Source organism: Coloeus monedula (assembly GCF_965178545.1).
Source record: "Coloeus monedula genome assembly, chromosome: Z".
Classification (NCBI taxonomy): Eukaryota; Metazoa; Chordata; class Aves; order Passeriformes; family Corvidae; genus Coloeus; species Coloeus monedula.
Genome location: NC_138822.1, coordinates 54,721,324 through 54,742,528, shown reverse-complemented (window position 1 = coordinate 54,742,528; position 21,205 = coordinate 54,721,324). Strand labels below are relative to the sequence as shown.

The 21,205-nt window shown below is 36.0% G+C and overlaps 1 protein-coding gene across 1 annotated transcript in view; it reads right to left on the bottom strand.

Moving 5' to 3' along the window:
• Positions 1-21,205, bottom strand: part of MCCC2 (methylcrotonyl-CoA carboxylase subunit 2) — a 37,086-nt gene that overhangs the window by 5,386 nt on the left and 10,495 nt on the right. The window contains exons 6-16 of the mRNA XM_082301431.1: positions 20,518-20,630; positions 15,524-15,637; positions 10,882-10,946; positions 9,867-9,966; positions 8,842-8,937; positions 7,563-7,635; positions 7,292-7,368; positions 5,191-5,257; positions 4,768-4,924; positions 3,861-3,975; positions 2,532-2,617 (exon numbers count right to left, since the gene is read on the bottom strand). Of these exons, the coding sequence (XP_082157557.1) occupies positions 2,532-2,617; positions 3,861-3,975; positions 4,768-4,924; positions 5,191-5,257; positions 7,292-7,368; positions 7,563-7,635; positions 8,842-8,937; positions 9,867-9,966; positions 10,882-10,946; positions 15,524-15,637; positions 20,518-20,630 (1,063 nt within the window). The remainder of the gene's footprint in view (positions 1-2,531; positions 2,618-3,860; positions 3,976-4,767; positions 4,925-5,190; positions 5,258-7,291; positions 7,369-7,562; positions 7,636-8,841; positions 8,938-9,866; positions 9,967-10,881; positions 10,947-15,523; positions 15,638-20,517; positions 20,631-21,205) is intronic.

Below are 21,205 nucleotides of genomic sequence, written 5' to 3'. Positions count from 1 at the left end.
CAATTAAAAAGCTCCTAGACAATGCAGACTGCACCTACTTGAACTGAAAAGCAAGAGAAACCAGCCAGGACTGCTTGACCTGAGCCAGTCACACACTGTTGTCAAAAGCACTCCTTTGTGAAAAGAGGCATTTAACTTTCGTTGCTTATAGCCAGATAAGCCTCAGTGGGATTTCAGCTCTGACATTTGACTTCATGTCTCAGCTGGGCTTATTACCTTGAGTGCAGCGTCACATGAACCCAACCTCATGCAATCCAGACCCACGCTAGTTTTCAGCCAACTCACATCTGTGCACGTCACACCACCTTTCCAAGCACAAACAGTAAGAAATGCATAACTACCCTTCTTTTTCAAATAAATGACAGGTCACCTAGCACTAAAAGCACTTTCTAACACCTAGGCTGGGCAGATTTAAGCTATTTACTGGGGTGACTAGTAGATTTGCAACCTAACTTCACAAAATGGCCAGATATTCTGAAAACATAAACTGGTAGAAGTTGTTCATTAGAGACCACAAAGCTAGTATTAAACACTCAATTTTCATGTCTAAAGATCACTGGACATTATTAAAAATTTAAAATGCGGTATTTTTTAATATAGTTTTAACCCGACAGGTAAAACTGCTTTCTTACACATTGGTAACTTACTATTGTGAATACTGACAAATACTGTAAATCATCTGTTGGTTTTTGGGAGATGGTAAGTTTTTATATTGCTATTATACCTAATATATTGAATGTTAAATAAATCATGAGTACAAAGAGTCTGAGTGTTTCCAGTGAATGTATAAAAAAAAAAAAAGTAAAAAAAAAAATCACATTATTCATCTTCTCTGGGGTAGGGATTAATTTTAAATACAGACAGTTTGACTCATTTTTTAAATGTTATTATATGAGTGGAAAATTCTTCTTCTTAAAATACAACTATAACAAATGGTAACTCATATTTTTTTCATTTTTCCTTCTTGACTTAGAGCAAAACGTCAGCTGTTAAAAACTTCTGTGACATTTCTTTTACTACCCATTAAAGATCAATCCTGATGTAGGTATTCATTTGATTAAACACTAAGATTAATGTAGATTTCCCAGGTATAAATATCTCAGTTAAGTTAAGATATAACTCAGTCATAAGCCAGTTATACATCAGATATTCCACTATCCCTACAGAAAAAAGTTAACAGTAATTTCATATCTTACTTCTGATCATGAAGAAAGAGCTCTTCCCGGGTTACCTGTCCCTGCTTCCAGTGGGTATACATTTCCTTCTTACTCCACAGTTTGAGGAGCAAATCCTTGCTCAGCCATGCCAGTTTCCAGCCTGCCATGCTCTATTTCTTACACACTGGAATGAAGAGCTCTTGTGCTCTAAGAAAAGTGTCTTTAAAGAACTGCCAGCTCTAATCAGCTCCTCTGTCCTTAAGGAGTTTCCCAGGCCATCTCATCCACTAACCCTTTAAATATCTGGAACTTCACTCTTCCAAATTTTAGGGTCCAGAGTTTCTCTTTGCTGGCTTGCAATCCTTGAGATCCTGAACTCAGCCAGGGTGTGACCACTACATCCCCAGCTGCTTCCAACCACAATCCCTTTAATGAGCTCCTCTGCACTGGAACAGTGCACAGGACCAGGAACACCTTACCTCTGGCTGGCTTGTCTGATACCTGGACCAGGAAGTTCTCTTCCACATACTCCAAAAGTCTCCTGGGTTGTTAACTGCCAGCTGTGCTGCTTTCACAGCTGACATCTGGGTCACTGAAATATGCTATCATCAGCAGCTGAGAGCCTGTGGAAAACAAGCTCTTGGATACCACAAGCAGAAATACGTGGAGGAACTTTAGCACTGACAGGATGAAACTAATGCAGAATAACAGTCAAAGGCCAAGAAACCCTCCAAGCCACTTTCCACAAGTATCACTTCAGGGTGCCACCTTGGCTTCATTAGCCTAAATAGTTCCTGGGCATTTACTAATATTCCATTAGTCTGAGCATGAAATGCTACTGTAAAGGACTTCTCAGCAAACATGAATATGCTGCACCCATCAGCTAAAGCCCTACAAAAATTGCTATCATCCAATACATCACCTACCATGACCATGGCTTCAGGTCTTCTCGAAACTGCTAGCTCCTTTTCCACTGGCCTCTTCTACTTGCAGGATCCCACTAAAATGAATTCCTCCCAACACACATGCAGCCACTCATTACATTGTTCAATAGGCTTTAGAAAGGTGACCAGATACTACACTGGGGAGAATGATATAAAACCTATGCAGAATAAAACACATAACATAGAAACTCCATGCTACCACATCATTACTTCTAGAACCAGCAAAGTAATTCCTGCAAGTGCATGCTGTCTTCTGAAACAGTTCATGGTACCAGGTCCCAGAGATAAGACAGACAAGACATTGGTTTCAATGCACATCAAACACAATCTTTGTTTTCGATTGTTCTGTTCTGCTGTTCTTTAATACCAAGAGCTAGATGTCAAGTCCCGTGACTACAATTAAGTTTTAGAATAGTTATTTATATGTTACCTTGCACTGGAATAATAAGGGTTTCCTTCCTCCTCGAACCTCCTAATGATTGGCTCCTTCAAAGCTGCTTCATCTGCCTCAGACAACTAAAAACCAGATAAAATATTCTTTAATATTTTCTTCTACAATGATAGCAGAGCGTTATATGCAGCATCAACCTGAAGAAAAGATCATACCTACATGATTTCCCCAAAGTTTTTTTACTCTTCTAGCACACAATTATCAATTTTGCATGTTTGATAATAAAACTAAAATACCACTTTTCAGAACAAGTGAGTGGAAAAAGGAGAATAAACATACACTTAAGTGCAAGAGCAATTGGTGATTAGCACTTGAAAAATTACTGAAGCTATTGTACTGAGAAAAAAATTTGGGTTGCCTTTGGCAAGATTTTTTAATAAAGTAAGTCTGTGCTATTTTAACACTGGGTTTATCTATGATCCAGACCGGTCACTGTGTAATTCAGGAAACTTTCAAGTTTCTAACACACTTTACTGACATTTAACTACTACTAATTATTTTTCTTGAACTTCTTTCTGGGTATCATGGATTTGGGAAAGTAAGACAGACAGACAGGGGGTGAATATGTTCTACCCACAGAAAGAACAAGTGAAGTGTTGAAAAGGAGTAACGCTGAGATAACATTTTCATACTACTTCACTGTTCTGATTAACTATTCATGATAAATATGAACAATTTTAAGACATCACAATAAAACCGCTTCTTATGGCATCAAGGCACTAATATAACCATAAACCTCATAATTAAAAAAACCCAACTCAGCAGAAAAGAGTGTGCAGAGAAACTGTAAAATATTACTAAACAATATACCTCTAATTTTCAATTAAAATGCTGAAATGAGCTAAAACCTTTCCAAACCTCTCCAGACTTCTGCTGTTACAAACTTCATAATTCTCAATCACTGAATCATTCAAAGATCAACTTTCTCTAAAACTGCCACCTTCATAGTAATTGGAAAGACACTTTATCCTGACATATTCCTCTTCATACTCCTGAACCAAGGAGATTTCCTGGTTCCTCATCTGGGGCAGAACTAGTAACTTGGTGGACAAAGTACAAAAATATGATGGCATATGAAATACTCCTCTTTTTAAGCAAGTTAAGAAATGTTATGGATGATCTTCACATTTCAAAGAGGTAAGCAGTAACATTTCACAAATGCTTCATGTTTGTTAGTGCACTAGGTGGCATTGGGGTAGTTCACTGATGTCTCACTCTTTGTACCCCCTCCTAGCTCACAAAATGACCAACTCCAGTGAAAGAATAAGTGAAAATGACTTTACTACAAACAAAGGAAGAAAGATGTACCTGTTTTCCCTCCCTTGCTTTTTGGTCCTTAGCTATTGTAGCTAGAACAGTTGCAGCTTGTTCCCCTCCCATCACTGATATGCGAGCATTTGGCCACATATATAGAAATCTTGGACTGAAAAAATGCATATTAAACATTAAGGTAAGACATTGCCATATTTCCTAATGCAGAACTAATTCTCACTCAACTACAAATTCATTTTTATGCATGACAGTATTACAACATATTAGGTTTTAAAAAAGGTACATTAACATACTTCAGTGCTTGCAGCATTGCATTCGAAAATTTAAAAATTCTGTTCATTTCCACTATTCAAACACCTTTTTTTAAATATTTCTCTTTCTTGAGCCTCTTCAGCTCACATCCCCAACCCACAGGAATTTTTCTCCTAAACATCCCAAATAACTTCAATAGTATCAGGAACCTTGAAAAATGAAATTAAAAAAATCACAGAAGCCATGTCCAAAGCATCAACAAAAAAATCTTTAGGGGTTCTAAAAACCTTACTCATAAAAACAGGCTCATTGAAGTGAATAAGGAGTTTTTACACAAGCTGATATACTCTTCCTATGAATGCAGAATAAAGGACCAGCCTATACTGCCCAGTGATTGTTTAGGACTTCATAATTTTTTCACCAATAACTGAAATGGGAGAAAAAGATGTGAACAGGTTTACATGTTAGAAGGTCTCCTTTGTCACCTAACTCAAGGTGAATCATGAGCCTTATCAGTGTCTACCAATGTCAGGCTGCTATATTTACTCATGAACATATTCACTGAGAACTGTTTTATTTTCCAAACAGCACAATTTCTTCAAGAGTTCAGATGGTTTTTCAGAATGGTACTTCAAGGTTATGCTCTCTTAAATTATTTTTATCTGCTGCCATAATTCGAAGCAACACCTACCTATATGCTCTTCCACACATCCCATAGTTTCCAGCTCCATAAGAGCCACCAATAATGACGGTTATTTTAGGTACATTGGCACAAGCTACAGCAGTTACCATCTTGGCACCATCTTTTGCTATCCCTCCAGCCTCATATTCTCTGCCAACCATGAAACCTAAAGAAATACATGAATAAAGGCTCATCAGCTTTATATTGTAATACTGTGTCATATGTCATACTACGTGCTTCACAGCACATGCAGAAAGAACTGAGGAGCAAATCATAAGGCAAGGCCTTCACCAGCTGCTGACAGGCTGATTTCCAAACAGGCTGGAGATGTAGGTACTACAAAGCACACAAGAGGCTGTCTAGAACGCAGCCTCAACAGCTAACAGCGAAGTCTACAACACAGTGAAACCTCAAAATATTGATCTTACTCACCTGTAATATTCTGCAAAAACACAATGGGAATATTTCTCTGACAACACAACTGGATAAAATGTGTACCCTGTGGAGAGGAAAAAAAGAAAAGAGTAAGCCATTAAAAGTTAGACAAGTGAAGCTATCACTACCAGCACTCTGAAGTCTGTGCTAAATCCTTCCACTAAAGTCCAGCAGAGTACTTCCATCAGGAAGTGCTATACTACTTCTCCTTCACCCAAAGTTGACTGCAAAACATGCACTCATGGTGGCAGAATTAAGAGATCTCCGAAAATGTGTGAGCCCATGGTAAAACAGAAATAATATCCTTAAAAAGCATAACTACTAATACCAAAAAGCTCAACTGCTGTGACTCAGCCAATTGCAGTTAAACCACAGACAGCTTCAGTGTGGCATCTGACATCAAGTTTGGTAAGACTCTGTCAGAGAAATAAAGACAGTCAGTCAGAGAAACATATCTCCACATTTTCTGTACAAAATAGAAGCAGTCTTTGAAAATGGGAAAGGCCACATACATTATTTACTCATGGCCCTGCCAACTGCTGTAATATTTTCTCCTTTTCCTGACTGCAGATGCCCTCTCTCTATTTACTAGCAGAAGACCAATTTCCTAGCACAGTTACAAATAGTAGATTCCAAGCCTCTGTTTCAACTAATCTAAATCAATAAAGCTCCTCAGGTTATTTATCTGCTTGCTAGTGAACAAAACAAAACAAGGTTATGTAGCACAACTGAGAAAACATCTAACCTCTTCATATATAAAACCTGCAAAGATTATAAAAAGAAAAAAGAGAGAACAATAATAAAGTATAATCAGAGAAGCACGTGAATAGCATAGTGATGATCACAGGAAAAATGTACAACAATTCATTACAAAAATGCAAAGAAAAAAGGAGTATTGCTAGAGCATGTTCCTTATAGAAGCAACAGCATGGACAAAGGTTTCTCTAGAAGTGAATTTCCTTTTACAGTACTGATATGCCAGTAACAGTCAGAAAATGAAGAATCTTGACATTTCTTTTCATTGTTAGGAAAAGAAGTTGTAACACGAAATTTTTAGAAAAATACTGGAAGTATTAGAAATACTGCAAGTGTTATTTTCTACTCAGAAATAACTGTTAAAACAAATGTCAGATGAAAAAAAAGTCATTTACCACAGTGCTCCAAGTGGGAACTATTCCTTCAGCACATGAAACTCAATTTTGTGTATTATTTTATAACAGCAATAAATCCAGTAAAATTACTTCCTTTCTCCACTTTTCTCATCAATGCTTCCTTTTTCTGTATATTCAGACCCCCATTTCAAACAGCGATTTCCTCACCATTAGCTCAAGAAGCATGTTGGAACAAAACTAGCATATATAATTGCTATTAGAAAAAATTCAACTGACAGTTGTTTCTTGAAAAAATAAAGAACTGAAGCAAACAACAGAGACCAAAGTAAGCACTTTGCCATACCCAGATACTCTTTATCACCATCATTCCCTGAAGTCCAAATTGTAAAGCACTGTTAACTGTAATTAAATCACAATATTCCTTCATAGATGGCCTTTCATTCATCAAACAGGTATTTTAGCTCACAGATTTTGAGAGAGTGCACAGGTTTTCACTCATTATTCTAAGACAGGAGACACTGCAGCAAAGTATAAAAATTAAAGGTCTGGTAAGCCGATGAACTGAGTGCTGGAATCCAGGCTTTAAATTTTCCAGTTATTACAAAAACAACAATGTAATTTTCTGTAGTACTTCATGGTTTAGAGGTTAGGAATACTCAACAGGGTATTTGATGCAATCAGCATGGACTTCTGGCAGCTCTAAGTTTCAGGATATACTATTTCAACTATGCTGTATTCACACGAATCCAAATGCTGTTCTGCTATTGGTCTATCTTCTTCACATCAGAAAAATCTACCACTGTTTCTAAAATATGGTCCATTGTTTTTTACAGCTTATTAACAGCTTATAACTGTTTCACATTTACAAGAAAAATGCGGTGCAGGTTCTCTTTCTCTATTTAAAAAGGTTCCTCATTTCAAGAGCAAGGTGTCCACCAGAAATTTTGTTTCTCAGTGGGAAAGAAGCTAATAATCTATCTATTTACCTTTTTTGCTGACTCTGAGAAAAGAACTCCATTGTTTCCAATAATTCCTACTGGGTAACCAAAAATTCTTGCAAATCCTAAAGGAGAAAGATTAATTTGTAAATTTCCACACATATTTATTTTTCCATAGCATATAAACGTGACACTTTCTCCTGGTAACAGAAACTGCCATAAAGATAAGCGTCATTAAAAGTATCAGAAGGTGAGTCAGAATAAATCCAACTATAAAACTAGTGGGAACATATACAGAATAATTATAGTTCTACTTTACCTGTAACTAAAGTATCCCCATACAAGGCTTTGAATTCATCAAATCTACTTCCGTCTACAATTCTAGCAATGACCTTAAGAAAAAAAAGGAAAAATAACATTAAATTCCTAATCCTTCAAGGTTTTTAATTTGTTCAGAAGGAAAGACCATGGTAACATATAACTTGAAATCTTTACATTTACAGAACATCAAGCATCCCACCATATAAACAGTGTGGATGGCAGGCAAAGCCCATTTAGTTTTTTTAAGTGTGATTCATTTATATGTCTGCAAAAAATGGAATTTCAAGATTAAGAATGGTCTAACCAAATAGTTAAATTATACACAGAACAACGTTTTCCTGATTAGTTGAATTTCAAAGAAAAACCTCTGCTTATATTAAACATTGATCAATAGCCTCTCATTTGTAAAGAAAAAACCATATCCACTCACGAGTCACTTTCTTAGAGATAAGATTATTTCTAGGCTTGTTTGAGTTCGCAACACACAAAAATAATGAAGATCTGATTTGAGGTTTCTCTGTGATGCAGAGAAGCCATTTTTAATAAATACAGATCCACTGCTAGCAAGACATTTGTCAGAAGATATTTATTTCAACTTTAAAAGAACATAAATCGGAACTATTGCAACTTTTGAGAGTGAATATGAAACTCAACGAAACTGTTCATCTCTTTTTCCCCTTAATGCCAAGCAAATCCTAGTAATTTCTGCCAAACTTTTTAAGAGAGGTACATACTAAGACACTTCCTAAAATACATACTTGGTTAGTAGTGAAAAAGGCTCTGAATGTGGGATTTATGCAAAATATGAGGAAGGATGTTGGCTCAGACGAAGGTTCCAAGGCAGATAATTACACCAGACCAGCAGTACAGTACAATAGTATTTGTATGCAGATGGGAGAAGGCTCAATTGTTTGGTGTGCTTATACTCCATGAATCTTTAAACAATTCATCTTTCAAAGGGTCAGCAGAAAAAGAAATCCATCATATCCCTGGGCAAGTCTATAGAATGCTTTCCCAATGAGGAGTTCTCATTTCTGTCAGCTTTTTCAGAATGTTACCAAATTCTAATCCTTGCTCAACCTTCCTAAAAGTATAACTAAGAAGTACTATATTCTCAACAGCCACTGTTATCACAATGGATCTGCTGGACAAAGCTATAAAGAAATAACTACCCAAATCAGGTATTATCAATTATTAACAATTATAAAGAGTGATTTCCCGCAATAAAATGGGTGCATGTACATCTGGACATACGGATCTTGCATTAAGACTCATACCTCTTTGACATCAAAATTCCTTTTTAGCTGGTCGCCGACTATTCCATATATTTCATCAGCTGGAAATAAAGGCTCTTCTGATGGTTCTATAGTCACCTATAGTAATTTAACAGAACAATTTACACAACAAAGGAACCATCAGCTCACATTATGAGTTAAAAATTCAAATAACAATTAATTTGTCACCTTCTTTGAGCACAAACTTCTCTTCACCAACCATAACAAAATGCCTGTACTGGCTTGTCATTTTGTATAAAGACCAAGTTCCCTAAACTGAAGGTTGATAACAGCTTCTCACTTACTGTTACCTTTTTTCTACTCCTGCATATATCTCCACATATGCTCCACCTCTTCCATGTTATAAAAAAATTAGGCATGTCCTCCTATTTGCTTACTTTCCCCCTGCACCCTGTAAGGCAGGCAGCATTCTGAAAAACTGGTAAAGATTTTTGTCACACAACTGAATACAACTTCTTGCCTTCCTTGAGCTTCCATTTACCTTCTCATATCTCCTACTAAAATAAAATAAGGCAATTCCACCCCCATATGCTATCCATCCCATTTATTATAAGGAATTCTTAAATCAATACAATTCATTGACAAGATTCACATCTACACCCTCAGTTTTCAACTTCTCATTAATAATCCCAGAAAATATCTATTCAAAAAGATCCTTTAGCAGGTATCTAATTTTAAGTCCATGGAAATGATCATGTCAGTTTAAAATTAAATTAAGTGTCTTGCAAGACTAGATTAATCTAAAAGTGTAATTCTGTGACTCTGAAGCACTCTTCTAGTTGCTCCACTCTTGCATTTAATCCCAGTAGTTTTATTCGGAATAATAAAGTGGGAATGTAATTGCAACATCAGAGAAATCTTTAAGGATGAGAACCATAACTTCCATTTTCAAATATGTAAAATCATAGACAAAATATGTATTATATAAAATAAGTGTTATATCAATCAGGCTAAGAAAAGCATTCCTAATATCAGCAATGCAGTGTTTTGAGACTCCATAGACTTACATCCACTTTCTTCTGGAGATTCAAACTTCTTACAGCTTTCCTTGCCAGATGAAGTGCATGATTGTCGTCCAAAGCATAATGATCTGTTACACCAGATTTTCTGTATATAAATAACAATAGCAATATGACTAACTTAGGGGAAAAAACAATAAATCAGGCAATGAAAACTTGAAATTTTAAAGCTGCTAAGACCTTGAAAATATAGATGCAACAATTCAGCTCTCTGTGTTTTATTATTAAATTACCTAAAAAAACCCCTATGCCTGACCTTTTCTTCAAAATAGTACATTTAGGTTATCAGACATGAAATAAAATAGCAACTGCAGGAAATAAAAAAATCTAAATGATGATATAAAATATAACAAGCATTGTTCAAATGCAGCAAAAATTCATTTCAATTATAAAGAAAAATGTTTACAAAAACGGCATGAACTGCCCTTCAAAACATTTTTTTATTCACTTCAGCAAACTGAAGTAACAAATAAGCATTTAATATACAGCAATACATAACTTACTGTGCAGTAATATCTAATTTTTTGTTTATTATTTGCAGAGCTTGAAAGTGCATTGATTTTTCTGGTTTGATAACAAGCATTCTTTTACAAAAAGCACAAGCTATTTTGATCTTGCTTGTAGTGAATTCTATGTGGCAGTAAGAAAGATAACAATCTGCAAAATGCATTATCTTTCTCAATAGATATTATTCTATTAACACTCAGTATTAAAACCCTCCACATTATGCATGATGCTGCAGTATACTAGACATGTATTTTAAAGCAGTAAATGAAGGAAGCAATCCTAACTAGAATAACACAATGTAACTGTGACATTCTAACAATGAAATGATCTGTCAGCACCAGATAATAACACAGAAATAATTTTAAAAATGTAAATACAGCTTAAGAAAGATCTAAAACAAAATACAATAAAATAAGGGAAAGGCAGGGGAAGGGGAGGGGCAAAGGGAAGTCCAAAATATGGAAGAAATTAACTCTGTGAAAATATTTCTTTAAACCTGCAGTGAAGATCTGCCCCTCCAAGATCCTCTGCTGATACCTGTTCACCTGTTGCTGCTTTAACCTACCACAAGAAAAGGAAAATGAGCTTCACAGTTGACACCTGTCTTGCATTAATATTTATACTATCTTAGGTACAGCAATAACGGAGATCTTTGCAAATGCTTCTTCATTAATCACATTTCCCTGTTTACTCTCCCTCAGAGCATCAAAATGTGACAACACAGAATCTTGTCAAAATTACTTATTTTGTTTGACTTTGCATCCTTACTCTAATGTTAATATGTAGTTTTTATTGACACAGACACTCCCTGCTGTTCTATTTACTGCTGCGTCCCTCATTAATGTGAATATACTTACACATCCTTTAGATTCATTAACATGCTTTTTCACAAAAATTTTCTCAGCACTTAACATGGAATTTCAAATGGGATATTTCCATGAATTGTTTCAAGCAAACAATACCCCAGCTGAAACGTAGCATTTTTCAATTTTGCTTTCTCTACACAAACTCTTAATGAGTTCTAACTTACTCATTTTAAATATTAGCCATAAAACAACCATTAGAAGCTTTCCATTTTCTAAACCTTCCAGCAAACACACAATAATTTATTAATAACAATTTTCTTTAAAAGAGCATAACAGTGGCATGTAACTGTTTGGATCAAGTATGATGTGTCCATAAAAGTACCTGGACTGCAAATCCAAAGCTTAGATCTGTGTAATCTTAGACCTGAAAGGGTAGTTTTAAGAGTGAATGGTCTCCTTCTTAGAACAAAGCAGTATAATTTACTACTGGGGTTAAAAAAACCCCCAGAAGACTTCTTGAGGCATTTCCACTCTACAGTAAGTGCTTTGAAAAGGATTCCTTGAAAGCTAGTGAAACCATTATTCATCACCCACAGAGAGTACAGAGGTAGAGTACAAGCAATGGAAGGGAGAACTATCATTTCCAGACCAGATTTCAGTTTCATGTCTAAAAACAAAGCACACTAATTATATAAATATGTATATATTCTCACACACACATTTCCAAACTGTCAAGTTTGCAAATTTAAGTACAGATATTTCTTCAACAGTAGGAGTTTTGCTTTGAAATTTGAATTACTCATGGAATATGAAGGTGTGGCATACTAATTAATGGAAAGTTTCTGTCAGAGACATAATTAACTTTAGTCTTCATTAAACAGTGAACATAAGAACATACTTTTAAAAGAAGTCAGGAAGATTTCTTCACTGAAAGGGTTATGCAGCACTGGAACATGCTGTCCAGGGTAGTGGTTGAGTCACCACCCCTGGAAGCATTAGATTTGACATTTAAGGGGCATGGTTTAGTGGTGCATTTGGCAGTGTGAGGTTAATGGCCAGACTCAATGATCTTTAGGGTGTATTATAACATAAGTGATCCTACCATTTGATTATATGATTTTATTTTATGATTGTATGAAATAATTACATAAATCTCTCTTTACGCAACCAGTTATAACATACTGTTAACTACTCCAGAACTTGGCACAAAGCTGAATAGCACAATGATTTACATTAGCACAGAAATCCAGAGACTAATTTTAAGATATTTTACAAAAATGGCTTTTTTATTTTTTCCACAGAGATGAAGTCTTCCTTCTCCAAATCACAGTATCTGAGCTGTGGGCTCTGTCTGCCACCATGAGAGATTGCAAAGTTTAACTCCTCTGCTCAAAGCAGGGTCAGCCAGAGAAGGTTGTTAATGACCATGTAATGACCATGACTTTTGAATATCTCAAGGACGGAGACTCCACAACTCTCTGGACAGAGAGACTAATTATGAGTAACAATAGGGATTTTTCTTTTTTCACTTCCTCAGGATGTTTTGTTTTAGGCAGATAAGCAATAACATCCAATCCAATATTCTTCATATAGGAAAGACGTTTTGGAGAACAGAGCTTACACAGTAACGGCTACAACATCTGCTACAGCATGGAATGGCAGTTTCTATGGGAGCCTGAAGTAGTTTTGATGCTTAGAAGAAGGCAAATAGAACATTTTCAGTAAGAGTATCAAAAACTCTACAGAACAGAAAGGCTGACAGTAGAGATAATAAAGTTTAATCTATACACATAAAGATAAGGATCATTACATCTGCAGGTTGCTAAGAAACAAATTAAATTGGACGATAGCTGTGAAATCTTCCTCTGAAAATGGGGGAAGATTTTAAAACTTTCTAACTTCGCAACATCCTTGCAGTCACCAACTTGCCTAGTCAAGTCTTCCCCCTGAGTTCTGACTTGGGTCATTCTTTTCCAAGTGCCTATCCTGGCAAAAGTCTCATGTGCTACATATCAGTGACACACATGTATGATCTGAATTGCCTCATGATGTCAAATGATTACCATTCCCAGAGAACAAGAGGCTGGTTCTCTTTTTTCATCTTACAAGCCAACTTTCTGGGTTGTACTGGGTATTACATGTCTTACTGAAAACCTTTTGAAAAGGTTTGTACTTGGACGCTCAGGTGTTCCTGCAACCAGGGTAGTTATTCTTAGTTATAGTAACGAACCTACTAAAAGTCTGATATACAAAGTTCATGACTTTCACCACACTAATTTTCTTATCTCAAGGAACAGATGTATGAATCACAAAATGTTACTCAACTAATATTATTATCAGATAGTATCTTCATCCATGTCTACGCAACTTTTCAACAAGAAACTCCAAATATCTAAATTACAGTGATAAATCTACAAAGAATTACTTAATTTTGAGGAGTATTTGTCTTTGTTTACATATAAACAAGCTGAAAAACACTAATACAAGATAAAAAGGAGCAGAAACCTAGGTAAGACATTTGAAACAATTACTGTCAATGAACTTCAAACAACCAAATTCTAATGAGCAGTAAATAAATTAGCCTGACATTACATAGTTGCTTTTCATTACTTTATCTGCTTCTCCTGCTTACTTTGTTCTTCTTATCAACTTGAAAAGGCTCCACCAAAATAATAAATTTCTTCAAACTAAATGCCTTGTTTTATTAAGGTACACAACAAAGTATCCCTGTACTTTCAGATATATGTCCCATGCCCCTGCTTTCCATATGCCAGTTAAATTCTGAATTTATTTAAGACGTACAAATGTAAGACTTCTTTTTTTTTTCTTCTTTTTTTCTTTTTTCTTCTTTTTTTTTTTTAACTGCATAAGAATTTAAAAGCCATCTATATATTGAACTTTGAAAAAGGCACAAAATGACAAATCCACTTTTACCAACAAGATGATACAGTGGGGAAAAAATTCACTCTAAAGGAAAAGAATGCAATATAAAAATATGCTGTGGAAATGAGAGCAAAGCTATACAAGTAAACACTAAGTCACACTAAAGGATGAGCCCTTCATACTTTTAATGAGAGTAACACAATCATGCCTTAGGAACTAGTCAACAAACAAATCTGTCAGTGCCTGTTCTCCCGTAGTTTAACGGGACATGCCACATTTTCCCAGTATCTTAATTGAAGGAAGAGACTTCCAAGAGACTTTGCCTCCTCTGTTACTAGAGGAATCAATGGAGCAGTATCTTCATTAACAATACTGTTACAAAACAATTTCTCCGTTTCAGCATGCTCAAGTTGGAAGGACTCTTGAGAGACATTTGATGTACGTTTGGCTTTTTCACTGGAAGCACACCTAAAAGTTCCCAAAAGACTGTAACCAAAACAGAGCTATCGTGCTGCCTCAGACCAGTTTGTACAATAAATTTGACAAGTATTTGACTATATCAAAAGAGCAAGTTTATCCAGCCATGTTTCATCAAGACTTAATAGTTGTGATGAGTGATGCTGTTAGTTCTAGCACTAACATTTATTACTGAAAATACATTTTTTTCTCATAAAGCTTGTGTTAAGTAGAATAATCTTTGTCAGCAAAAGACCGACATTATTGTATTATTATTTGTATTGGTATAGAATTGAGCATACACCAGAACATACAGTTATTTCTAAAATAGTAACCCATATTCAAGCATTCCTTTTGTTGTGCCAAGCTACTGTAATTTTAAAGCTCTCTTATACTGCAGTATTTTGCAGTCACAAATTCCACTATGAGTTCCACAATAAAGCAAGTTTTAATTCACAGGAATTCTTCAGGTCAGTTTCCTTAGAAACAATTTCCTTACAAAGACAGAAAGAAAGACAAAGGTGAAAAGACAGAAAGAGAGAAAGACAAAGTACTGTGACAAACTCCATCATAAGTGTGTCTCCTTTGTCAGCAAACTGACATAAAAAAATAGCAGATCAGTCCTGCTTCAGATGTTCTTTGATCTTGACTTTGAGATACAATACAGATGGTTGTGATTTTTTCAAATTTCATGTCAAACCTAGAGAGTACATAACTGAATATAGAAACAATTTTTGTAATTTAAAATGTGCACAGCAATCTAAAAGCAGTACTATAAAAACACCTTAACACAGTCCAGTTTATAAATATACACCTCTAATGAACAGAAGAGATTTGATTTAGGGTAGAAACATTCAGACATACTTAAAAATACAAACTAATCTACAGAATATCTAGAAATGTCTCAATTGTTTAAGGTAGACAATTATTGCAGCATGATTTGGGAGGAGTGGGAGGAACGGGGCATGTCACTAGAAACTTCTGTATCCTTACCAGTGGTGGCCCTCCCAGGAATATTGTTCCCTGTTTGCCAACAATAATACTTTCATCAGCCATTGCAGGTACATATGCTCCTCCTGCTGTACAAGATCCCATGACTACTGCTATCTGTCGGAAAACAAAAAGCACAAGTTAATGAACTGTTCAACCCTTAAAAATAGCAAAGGCACAAGATATTACGTATTTTAATACAGGTCATTGGACAGCACTGCAAGATTATTTTTGCCTAAGAGAGCAAACATTTTTATGTTTTAGCATTTCTTTAAAAAATAAGGAATCTTCCATTTTCAACAGTCTTTCGAACTATGATCTTCAGACTACTCTGCTGGAAAATTCACATATGAAGTACCATCAGCTACTTATGTGGTATGTTTGAAGAGACACACATTCTACCACGGAATTTGGTTTTACTGATCAACATTAAAGGTTAAAACCTAGAGGTTTCTCCTGGTATTTACACTAAAGTCAAGACTTCAGTTACGGATTATTGGCATAATTTCACCAGTGTTAACATCCTTTTAAGGAAATTTCTCCCATCTCCTAGTATGCTACTTCAGGTCTTCAGTGGATCAACTAATTAATTTTGTTCTTTTGAGGTGTGTTGAGCATCTCATTATAGGCTTCAACAAGAATAATCTCTGCTTCATCCTTTTGCCTAATTTTGAGACGAACACCTATCCAGTGAACATTTTCTACCAGTAATATTTTGGTGATACTTTTATAAAACTGATTTGACCCCAGATATGATGAATACTGTAACTGTAGACAATCATGGAAATGAAGTTTCTCAATTTCTCCTTCACAGGAGCATCTTCAAAGACCCTTTCAAGACACTTGTAGAGCAGAAGAAAAGGAATACTCATACGGAAAAGGCAAAGATTTCTTTCACAACCATACGTAAACACAAAAACACCCTAAAAAAACCCCAGGAAACAATGTTATTTAAGGTTAAGTTTGTTTCAAGATATTTCTAAGGATAATTTAGAAGAAGAAAACAGCACATAGAAAAACAAAACTTCCAAATCACATTATGCTTACCTAAAGCAGGAGTAGATGAACTATGTCAATCTGCTATCATCAAATCAAACTTCCTTTTCAGCAAACAGTTTTCAGTATTGCAAACTATATTCAGAGTCACATGATTAATCTGCAGTATTCTGTTGTGCATTTAATAAATGACTCCTGGTAAATTCAAAAATAACATAAACCTCTAGAAATGGGAGAAACTTGGGGTAAATATTTCATTTTTTCCTCCAGGATTTGTGCTTTTTTCCTATTCTTAATTTCACCATGCTCACATGTGAAATGTGCCTGCATTTAAACTTTAACTCAGGTGTTAATTTTTTCCAACTGGAATATGTATCTACTGGAAAAAAAAAACCTACCTGTCAAGTTCCCAAATAATGTCCTACATCCTGACTTAATTTTCTAAATTGCTGCAAAGAAATTCTTCATGTGTTCAACAAAAATCAACAGTCCTGAGTGCACATACACTATTTCATATCCGCTGATCCATCCCCCATCGTTATCCATGCAGCGTATGAATGTGACAGAGCTCAGGAAGCAGCTAATGAGGAGCTAATCACATCTTTCTGATTCACACCCATATGGGCAACAATATAATTTAAGCTGTAGTGGGTGTAAAATAAATTAGTCACAGGTAAAAGTGGAGGGGGAAATCAAAAGCACTATCAACAACCAGAAAATTAAAATGGGGAAAAAAAGCAAGCACTTTAAGGGCCAAACTGAGAAGAACTAATGAACTGATGAACAGACCTTCAGGCAGGCCACAGCACAGAACATCAGGTAGCAAAACTAGCAATATCCAGACTCCCATGTCAGAAGAATTGACCAGAGTGGAGATCAGAGAGAGCATAATTTCCTAATTCCATTTTCTAATAAAACATGCTCTCAGACAGGGAAGATGGTTCGATGGTTCTAGCTACCACTATCTGTTAGCACAGGACCAATAATAGATTTACAAACATTAACAGTGCCTCTTTGAAATAATAATAAAAAAGGATAGATTCATCTCCCAAACAAAATGCACCCTTATTACATTCTTTAAATAAAGGAAATACTTCAGTAAAACAATTCTCCCAGTCTTCCATAAATATTTAAAGAAAGTGTCATACTGGGAAAATTTAACTTTCATCACTGTCATAACAAACAGAAATGTGTTTTAATAAAAGACAAATCTTTCTTACATTTAGTTTTTATGGTATATGAATACAACTACTCCTAATACAACACCATATGGTAATTGAAAGAAAAACAAATTCAACTTTTTAATGCAACTTTACAAATATGTTAAATACGTTTCAAGATATGCTGGAAACATGATCATGAATGTAAGATCAGGCATTTTTAGAAAGGTCCTGCCCAACATCAGCAATTTCAACCTTGCAAGCTGGGTACCCATATTCATCTTCAACATAACATCTAAAAATCATTACTCCCATAGCAGATCATGATTGAAGTCTCTAGCAAAAATAAGGTTTTCCAAAAATTCTCCAAAAAAGATAACTCAGCAAAACATCACTCCTTTAACACTTGCTGTTCCACAAAAACACTAGGACCAACCTAGACCTATGAGGGAGTCTGCATGATGACCAGCTTACAAACTGTCTTTTTCTCCCATGTATTTTTGTTCTAACTAAACACTGCTTTTTTCTGGAAATCACTACAATCGGTCCACCTCTACTATTGGAAAGAACTGCAGAAGGTAAATTATGTCATACTTCCTAGAGAGACCTAGTGTGTTGTTGGAATCTTCAGCCTTGGATTTTTAAGGAAGCAATGGATTTCAGGATTCTTTGGAAAAGATGATTGAAGATTTGAACTCTGACTTGCTTCCAAAATGTGCCAAAAAGTTATCCAGGTAACACAGGCAGTTTCCTCAAAAATCCTGCAAAACCAGTATCTGTCATGTAAGGAGTGAGATGGAATACTGTATCCTTGACTGGTCAATCTGCTTCACCCTGAAAGTATTGGCTTCTACTACCTCCTCCCCTCAGAAAAAAAAAACGTGTCCAATGCCCCAGTGGAATCTGTTGTGTGAGTGATTGCAGTCGTGTCCCCGCAAGCCCCAGGGCAGGAGAATCCAGTGAGAATAGTCTCTCAACAGTTTCATTCCTGGTGGAAAAGAACACTAGACAGTAGTATTATGGTGGGATTCATGTCATAGCACTGCCACAGGCTCTGGTTGTGTGACAGCCCAGCCTCAGACAATGTGATGTGAAATAACTGCTATGACATATCACTTGGGAGAACCTCAGCGCACACTGCAGGCACCCAAAAATTAAACTGTATTCCAGCCCTTTGCCAGGATAACGACTAGCTTTTTCAGGCTTTCAAAGTGTGGTAGAGAACTTCTCTTCTTGAAAATAAGTATTGTCATCACAAGTTCCACAGTACGTGTGACCTATGTCTCACTCAGAATAGATTTTGCTGTTCTCATTATATAGAAAACAGAGGTTGGATAATTTTTTAATGTTCTACATTCCTCAGCTCTTACTGTAATCAGCTGTAGATTAATCTGTCAGGATTGTACATATCACAGACCTAAAAGAGAACCTGGGTTTATGATCACAACTTCTTTTTTGCTCTGACCACTTCCAGATGCCAATGAAGAATGCCAGTTTCAAACAACGTCTTTATTCTTTTATTAATTTATTGTTTTATTGGAAGGTTTTATATATTTTCCCCAGTAAACAGAAAGAGTTCTGCAGGATCAAATGAACTTTGCTGTGCCTCAGTGCTAAATGAGGAAGCTGACTGCTCTCCCTTGGGACCAAAAGAAAAAAAGACTAGTTCTGAGAACTGGTGCTCAAAACTGGTAGTTTTAAGAAGTTCCTCACAATTTGCCTTTTTTGACTTGTTTAAAGGACTGTTGGTGCAGTCTGTCTCCTTCATGTTAAAAAAGGCACAGTAAGATCTGGAAAAGAAAATGAACTAGGACATCAAAGGTGTGGAACACTGTCCAGGAAGAAGTGCAGAACTTGAATTTTTGGTCTGCAAAAAATAAGGCAGGTACAAGAGGGGGCTACAAAACCATACAAAGAAGTGGGAGTTGACCGAGTAGACAGCAACTCTGTAGGAACTACCTGGTCGTTTGCTTTCCTATAGTGTTCCTTCATCTGCAGGAGGTTACCTTCAAAGACCATGGATTTCTTCACCCTCTGTGGCAGCTTCTCACTGCTAACAATTAGGTCCCTGCTAACAATTCCCTTCAAGTCTTTATCCTGTCACCTGGCTTTCTTTACTCCACTAGGACTGTACATCCTGCCCTTCACTTTCACTGCAGCCATAGCTGCCCATCAGCAATCCTCAGTCATTTCACATTCTTCATGAGTAATAGATCCAGAAGTGCACCTTCCGTAGCACACCACCTGCATCAAAAAAATTATCCCTATGTACTACTCAGTGAACCATGACACAAAACCACTTCTAAATCCAGGAACTGTGACTAACAATAATCATATGCATCATTAATGCATTAGAAAACAACCTCATTATTAGGGCAGTTTTATCATAAAGCACATAAGGGTATAAAATGCATTTATCAATATACACATGCCCCTGTTAGTGGAAGGTATGTCTCATTTACCAACCATCATCAGGGGGGTCCTCACCTTTGCAGTGCTGATGCAGAATAATCAACTGTTCCAAGAAACTTCCTAGTGCTTTCTCAAATGGCCCTACATACCATGTTCCCAAGTCCATTTCTCTCCTACTCCCAGACAGGAGCAGGTAGGTCAAATTATTAACATGAACACTAAGAAAGAAGACTGTTTCTTCAAAACTATAATGAATTCTTGTGGACAATTACTGTGTTTACAGCGCTTCCAAGCCCCAGACTGGGCCATCAGGTTAGCACAACACAGTGCTGTCAGGAACAAAACATGGGCACAAGCCTTGAAAAGAGGTAATGGCAGCAAGCACAAAAACTACTTAGTACATTTAATTCTTAGATAAAAGCAAATTACCTGTGGAATTCCTTGTGAGGACATGACTGCTTGATTATAGAAAATACGGCCAAAATGATCTCGATCTGGAAATACTTCTGCTTGCCGAGGTAAATTTGCTCCTCCTGAATCAACTAGAATGAATTAAATTATATTAACATGTTTTGAACAGTGTTACATACTTCTTGGTAAAGTATCTGCATGTTACTTAAAATATACAGCAATTACTAATGCCGTATATATTTCTATGAATCTAGGTATAATAGGACCTTCTTTTTGAAAAAATAAAGAAGGAAAATAGTAAACACGCCTCTCCAAAATAACATCCATTATTAACATAATTTTCATGGAAAATAAACTCAGACATGTAAAGACACAACCATACCTCCCTAAACAAACTTCTAAATTCATCTTGCTGCAAAATATTTAAACTAAAAATGCTTTTAATGTACAATTTAAACTCAACTATTCCATTGCAATTCTGTCACAAGCTCCAGGAACAGGCAGAGCTAACCACCATTGAGTTCAAAAGGTGCTGCCTGTGTACTTTCATACCTTGATTAAACTTCACAAAAACATTGAACTATCTTTATGAAGATTCATTTATTTTGTGCCCTTGCTTCAGGATATACCCTCCACAGATTACAGGTCTCCAACAGGAGCTACGTGTCTGCTCCCAATTAATGAAAATACAACCTATCATGAGAAG